At 47.2% G+C, this 7,500-nt stretch overlaps 1 protein-coding gene across 8 annotated transcripts in view; it reads right to left on the bottom strand.

Annotated features, from left to right (window-relative positions):
• Positions 1-7,500, bottom strand: part of tacc2 (transforming, acidic coiled-coil containing protein 2) — a 138,231-nt gene that overhangs the window by 23,445 nt on the left and 107,286 nt on the right. For all 8 annotated transcript variants that reach the window (XM_063191840.1, XM_063191844.1, XM_063191845.1 and 5 more), the window contains 3 exons: positions 2,776-4,450; positions 592-652; positions 58-319 (listed from right to left, as the gene is read on the bottom strand). In XM_063191840.1, the coding sequence (XP_063047910.1) occupies positions 58-319; positions 592-652; positions 2,776-4,450 (1,998 nt within the window). The remainder of the gene's footprint in view (positions 1-57; positions 320-591; positions 653-2,775; positions 4,451-7,500) is intronic.

Genomic DNA, 7,500 nt, shown 5'->3' with positions numbered 1-7,500 from the left:
TGCACGCACACACACACATACACACATACACACATACACACACACACACACACACACCATCGTTCTGCGCGGCGCGGTTGTTCTCGTTGACGAAGGCGGTGAGGTCGGAGGGCTGTGGGAAGTCTTCCTCTGCGTCTGCATGAAGCTCTGCCTCCATCTCTTGCCGGGACGCCCACTTGGTATTGGTGGAGCCGGCCACCAGCCTCTCCTTCTGATTGGTGGAGCTGGCCAGCTTCTCCTCGTCGGTGGCGTGGCCCTGGGAGGGGGCTGCGGGGTTCTCGTCGGCGTGAGAATCATCGTCCAGGTCATCATCGTCCTGCTGATGGTGGTGGTGGTGGTGGTGTGAGTGGGGGAGGGGGGAGGCGTGAGACGCACATGTACACACAGGACAACACTGTTATGGTGCCGGTCGGTATGGTGAGGTGTGGAGAGAGAAGACAGATTCACTAAAGCATGAAAGCGTCTGACCATGGGGATTAGCGGGCTACTGACTACTACAACTATTACAGGACAGAGAGAGGGAGAGAGAGAGAGAAAGATACTGTATATGTATATTGAGAAACCAGAAAGAGACAGGAGAGACAGCTGTACCTGTGCGGATGCAACCTTCATGGGTGTCCTCTTGGGTGACTTCTTGATACGGAACGTGTTGCTGTGGAACACAAAGAGAGCGGACATACTTAGCATTCAGCATGCCCCACGCACCAATTCAGTTATTTTGGAACCGGCCACTGCATGTATGTAGGCATCTCCAGCAGAAGACAGTGGTGGAACAGTCACTGTACTCTACACACTGAACACAACACCGGTTCTTGGCACTTGTGCACTATGCGTGTACACCAAAAGCGACCAAGCGACCAGAGTGACGGAATTCATTATTTGTCTGCGGTGGTCCGTCGAACTTGGCGACCGAAGCGGGGTGAAAAGTGAAATGGGCAACCAGAGCTAATTTCAGAAGTTAAAAGTTCATTAATATTATGCAATAGATTATGACGCGGTTCGGCAAAAAACAATTGGAATGTTCATATCTTCGAATGTCAGACTAACAAGTCAGGGGTGCATTTTTCAAAACAAACAACAAAATTGCTAATCTACTTAGCAACTATGGCACCCCAGAGCTGTCAATATCACGTCCAGAAGGAATACAGTGAATTCATGACGAAAGTGCTTCAATGGCCTCGGTTACTTGGTCGTTTCTAGTGTACACACAAAGTAAGACATCAATATAGAGTAGAGCAAACACATCCAAGACGGTTGAGTTATGACTACGGATATGTTTACTTACTGACATCAATGTGTGATGTGTAGGGATGTTTACCTGTATCTTTTTTGAAAAATCAAATATAGTAGGCTAGAATACTGCAGTAAATAAAACGACTGGATGCACGATGGATTAGTTTGATGTGAGTATAAACACCGTTAACTTGCCCAAGCATAACACACCAAAATAGCTATCAGTTAACAGTTAACATGTAAAACGGTTAAGTATTGAAATCGTAAACAGTTTTGAACAGGTCCTATGTAGTAAGCGTAGTCAGAAGTACACATTATCAAGAGACAGAAGGTAGGTAAGGAAAATGAATAGAGGTTAATACTGAGAAAAAAGTGTAGGAAAAGATTGAGATTAAGATTAAAGATTAAGATTTGAAAAGATTAAATACTAATCACGCCATGCAATAAAGCACAAGGGATAAATTGTGAGCTGGTGAATACTGTATATGGATAAAAAATATTTGATTTCTGAATGAATCAGTTGTCTTCTACTTACAATAGACAACACAGAGAAGAAACGTTCTTTTTTCTCTTTCTGTCGCACAGAAGCAAAGACAGACAACACAGTGAGGTGACACGGACAAATAGGTAGACAGATTGGAAGACAGGTAGGCGGAGAGAGGGACAGAGACAGCAGAGAGACGGAGTGACAGGCAGACAAGTGACAAGGGGACTGACGGACGATAGCAGCATGCAAGATCAAACAAAATGCTGACTGTCTTGCCACATCACACCACACACCCATACACCCACACACACACACACACATACACACACCTGACCCCTGCAAACAAATCACATACATAACATACTCATGCATGTGCACACACAATGTGTCCATGCAATGTAAGGCATACAAGACAGACAGGAACCTCAGAGCAAGCCATGTCTTCTGTTATGGGCAGTGTGCATTTGTATTTATGGCGTTTACAATCATTATTATTTCTATACGCATACCATAGAAGACACTTTTATTTAAAGCAACTTACAGTTATATACAGTAGGTAATATTTAGATAGGTGCAGTTCCAGCCATGTGGGGATAGATGTCTTGTCCAAGGACAATCCATCCATTCTATCTACTATGGGACTGGAACCTGCAACCCTATGATACAAGGACCAACTCCATATAATATATTATCCACAACTGTTCCTTGTGTTTACTTGTGTTTGTGAAGAACGGTGGACATATCTACTGCAGATTTATGATTTGATGAGAAAGCACACTAACACTATACAGAAAGTGATCTGAGGCCCGACCATGTCTTGTGTGAATGGGCACTACCTGGCCCGGAATCGAACCCGGGTCTTCGGCGTAACAGTGCGCTGCCATAGCCATCTGAGCCACGATCAAGACCTATGTCTATGTGTTTATTGTTGCTGTTTGCTGTTGCTTGTTGTGGTGTTTATTGCCGTTTGTGTATGTGTGCGTGTGTGTGTATGTGTGCGCGTGAGTGTGTGTGTGTGTGTGCGTGTGTTCGTGTGTGTGTGACTGCCGACTTACGACTTGACTGGCTTCTTCTTCTTGGCCAGCTTGTTCTGATTCTGGTCCTCCAGCTCGCCCACGTTGTCGTTGCCGTTCTCGGTGTCGTTGGCCGACACCTCAAACGCCGAGGAGGATGTCGTCGCGGTCTTGGGCGGCGAGTTGGACATCTTGTTCGTCGACTTGAATGGGTCGACGGAGTCGTTGAAGGAGTCTGGGTCAAAAGTGTACCCCTTGCCTGTGGAGATCGGCGGGGAGTTGGGCACGCCGCCACCACTGACGCCGCAGCCGCTTTTCGAAGTGAAGGGGTTGAAGTTGGGGTCGTCCCACTTGCTGGGGTCAAAGCTGTAGCTCCCCTTGCCGATGGGGATGTCATCTATGTCCACCGGCTCCGATGGCGGAGCGATGGGCGCGTTATCCAGCTGCTCCATAGAGGGCGCTGTAGTGGCAGGCTTCCTCAGGCCGATTTTGGGCTTGCGGAGGGGCATCTTGGCACCGGGTTTCTTGCCGAGCTTCTTGGCGGGCGGCTGTGCTGGTGGCGTCTCAGTGGCGTTGGAGGAGGGAGCGTCTCCGCCTTCCTCCGAGTAGTCGAACTCCAGCCTGACGGGCTGACGCTTGTTCAGCGGCTGCTCTTCCGGATTAGCTGCGGCACCACCTGCTGGCGTGGAGATTGTGGCGTCTTCGGCCGAGACAGCAGCCTTTGAAGCAGCGGTAGTGGGAGCAGCAGTAGCAGCAGCAGCAGTGGTGGAGGTGGTGGGTAGAGGTTTATCGTCCGGGTCTTCACCCGCTGCAGACGATCCAAAGCTCTTCCTCGCAAGCTCAGGTGAGTTGGCGATCTTGCTCCCACCTGTGCGGAAGGGGTCGATGTTGTCAAAGTTGTCCGGGTCCCAGTTGTAGGACCCCGCAGGGGGGATGGGGGAGTCTTCGTCCACAACAGGGGCAGACTTGGGGGCGGGGAGCGGGGTGTCCTCCGAGTAGAGGTTGCTTGGCGGGGCAATAGAGGAAGTAGCAACAGGGGTGGGAGCGGGGCTGGGACTAGGAGGTGTGGTCTCCTCCACAAGGGGTGGAGGGCTGTCGACACGCACCGGCTTCACCCGGTTCCTGCGTAGCGTTCCAGCAGGGCTTGCGGTGGCTGAGCCGCCTGCTGTTTCTTCGCCTGCCAGCAGAGGGCTCTCCGCTCTGGGCTTGGACTTCTTTTTCACCTCGGGGGTGCTGCTGGTGGACGCGGACTTCGGCGGGGTGCTCTCTGGGTTGGAGTTCTGCCGGGATAGCGGCTTCTTCTTCAGCGAGCCGGTCCGGATCGGCTTCTTGCCCCGGCGTAAGGTCCCAGGGGCGCTCTCTGTTCCCGACCCCACGCTGAATGCCTCGGCCCGATTGTTCAGCAATCGGTCGGAACCGGACGTGGACTTGTCGACGGGCCCGGAGCCCTGGTCGAGCTCCCCAGCCTGGAGGCTGAGCGAACGGGTCAGAGGGGAGCGGGCCGAGTTAGATGCGGCGTATGGGTCAGCTGCAGCCGCGGCAGCGATGAGTGCGTCAAGGTCGTAGGCTCCGCTGGCGGCGATCGGCTTGTCCTCGTCAAAGGCGGAGGAGCTGGAGCGGGTTGGAGACTTGGACTCACCACCTGCGTCCCCTGAGGAGGCGGGAAGGGGATCGGTGAGGGTGACGTCTGCTACTGACCCTGGACCAGAGTAGAAACCTAAAGCAAGAGAAAAGAGGAAATGCCTGAAATGTACTGTTGCTGTTCAGGTAACTGTATAATGACATGTTTTGTTGTTTATGGAATACATAATATAATTTTTCACTACTTCATTCCAGATTAGTTACGTAAGTGGTTTTGATAAGTTGTTTTAACATAAAAATGTTTGAAACGCTGATAAGAACCTTACACAATTAATAACTTATTATTTGTGTAATTATAATTACCAAAATAAGTCTTGAGATTATTAAGTTAGTTCTTGCTTAGTAAGGAATAATTGAAGAGTTCAGATGCAAAACCCTCTGAGTGCCTTTTCAGAAAAGAATCTTAATTCATTTTTATTTAATACAAAACTATAAAAATTGCATTTTTTTTTATTTACGTAATATAACTATTTATATGTATGATCAAGTACATGGATGTAAACCAAACAAACAACTGTGTTCTCTAAAAATATTGAAGTGCAGGTCTTCAGAAATGGAGTTAGGGGGTTTTGCATCTGAACTCTTCAATTCTTCCTTAGTAAGAAATAAATTGTGTTGATTAATTTGTACATGTTTTACTACAGCACATCATTGGGGAATTCATTAATTCAGTTTCTTACTTTTTCATTCTTGAGTGTATTGTGTTAATTCTTAATTCTTCATTCTTTTTTATCTTATGATGGTAATCAGGTGAATCTTTGGTCTCATCTTTTTTATGAGTATTCCTTCATTAAAATCTGTTAATTAAGATTCTTAAGATCTTAAAATACAATTTTGAATAAACATTGCTTTCCTTAAGCACTAAACTGGCATAGTGTCCATCTGTATGGATTTGCTTTGCATGTTGTACTATAGTGTGTAGGCTACATGAGAGATAGGATGTGTGTGTGTGTGTGTGTGTGTGTGTGTGTGTGTGTGTGTGTGTGTGTGTGTGTGTGTGTGTGTGTGTGTGTGTGTGTGTGTGTGTGTGTGTGTGTGTGTGTGTGTGTGTGTGTGTGTGTGTGTGTGTGTGTGTGTGTTTGCGCCTCCACACAGAGAGCTTGCCATACCCCCAACCCATCTCTCACTGACACATGCACGCACGCACGCACGCACGCAACCACGCACGCTCGCACAATCACATGCCCATACACACACACATACGCGCGCGCGCTCTCTGTGTGGAGGCGTTCCGTCTAACCCTGATAAGAGCAGCACAGCTTGCCCTGACATGACTAATTATAATGATTAATGGCAATGAATTATTTATAAGTGACTCCCTCGTCTCCCTCTTTTCCTCACACACACACGCACGCACGCACGCACGCACGCACGCACGCACGCACGCACGCACGCACATACACACACACACACACACACACACGCACGCACGCACGCACGCACGCACGCACACACACACACACAGAAAATTATAATCATGGATGGAGCTGTAAATGCAGATTCATCAGATTCTCATCTTTTTAACTATTTAATTTCGGAGCCACCATTAGACAAGACAAGCAGGGGACATGAAGAATGACTTTCTGCCATTAGCATACAGTACACGTCACTGATATCCCTTCACATCACGCCGTATCACTGTTAACCTGTAGACACTGTTAACACCGTTAACCTCACTCGGACCCTAAAAGCATTTCTCATGTCTCAGCATCACAGCTGCATAAATAATGTGGGACGTAAAAGCTAACAGGACTGCAATTTATTGTTTTGTGTTGACAGATTCCCTTATAGTAAACCTCCTTCCTTCCGTAAGGCTACATACAGCTAATGATTTACTGTACTGACTATTTGACTGTGTGAATGTGACTGTTTGACCGTGTGTGTTTCTGTGGAGACACCTGTATGGTCTGTGTTGCACTGATAAGGCCTGTAAACAGGCAGCCCAGTAGCCTGAGGAATCTGAGGAAGACTGAGAGGTCGAAACGTCATTGCCAATGAATGAATGAATAAAAAGAAGAAAAAATAACTTAAAGAAGAAAAAATCCAAAGGAGTGTGCGAACCTTTTTTCAAAAACTACGTAATCTTTTTGTTCAGCACCAGGGATTGTGCACAAGTAACTCTCTACTACTGTACCTTTCCCCACCAGGGAAGCCAATAGGGGGGTACAAACAGGTAAGCTGTCCAGGGCCCAGGGAGAGAGGGCACCCAGAAATGGGTCCCCATTACATTGTTATGTATTAGGTGGGCGGCCCTTTTCAAAGTCTTTCTCCCGGGCTCAGGCAAACCTGCAGAGGCCCTGCTCCCCACACTAACACACCTTAGAGCCCCCCCCCCCACCCCCCCCCTTCTGCTATGAGAAACTGTTCACTCCTGTGTTCCCTCACTGATAACATTCCAGAGGCATTCTGTCTGTGGTTCCTGTGTTTGTTAATGCACAGGGTCTGGATAGAGGGAATGTATGTGGGTATGCATGAGTGTACTGACACATTTATTAGTGTGCCATCACTGCCCTCTAGAGGCTCAGCTGATTAAAAACAACACTTTGCTGATTGACTGCAATTTCAAAACAAAATTCATTTGGTGGCTCATTCCTGCTACACCATTATTCATTCTTCCTCTGCTTCACTCATTGACTCATGCATTAAACAGTGTAATTTGTTTCCTGTACGCTACTCTCTGACCTGACACACTAATTCCATCTCAAACAGATGGTAGGAATAGTAGCCTACAAGTACTTCCAGATACGCATGTAGCAGAAGTTATAAATGGGTTCCAAGTTACTGGACTTACTAAACAAAGGGTTGGATCACCTAATTTATCCTTTTTTAGAATGGCTTTAGGGCCTCTGAGGATTAAAAAAAAAAAAAAAAACGATATAACTGTACGTTTGTATCTACAGTATATATGCTACATGTTGGATAATCATTATTCCTAACCTAACTGTATTCCTGCAGAAGATAAAACCAGAACCTGAATCAGAAATATTATTGCTATCCTCTATGCTTTCTCTTCTGCACTTCATGGGTTACTGTGTCTATTATGAGCAGCATAATAACAACTGTTTGTATGCTATGGGCACTAATCTCCAGCAGAGGGCAGTGTTCTCTCCTGAGAGAGGGACTCAG

The sequence above is a fragment of the Engraulis encrasicolus genome, chromosome 24 (genome assembly GCF_034702125.1).
Source record: "Engraulis encrasicolus isolate BLACKSEA-1 chromosome 24, IST_EnEncr_1.0, whole genome shotgun sequence".
Lineage (NCBI taxonomy): Eukaryota > Metazoa > Chordata > Actinopteri > Clupeiformes > Engraulidae > Engraulis > Engraulis encrasicolus.
This window is presented reverse-complemented; position numbering and strand designations above follow the sequence as displayed.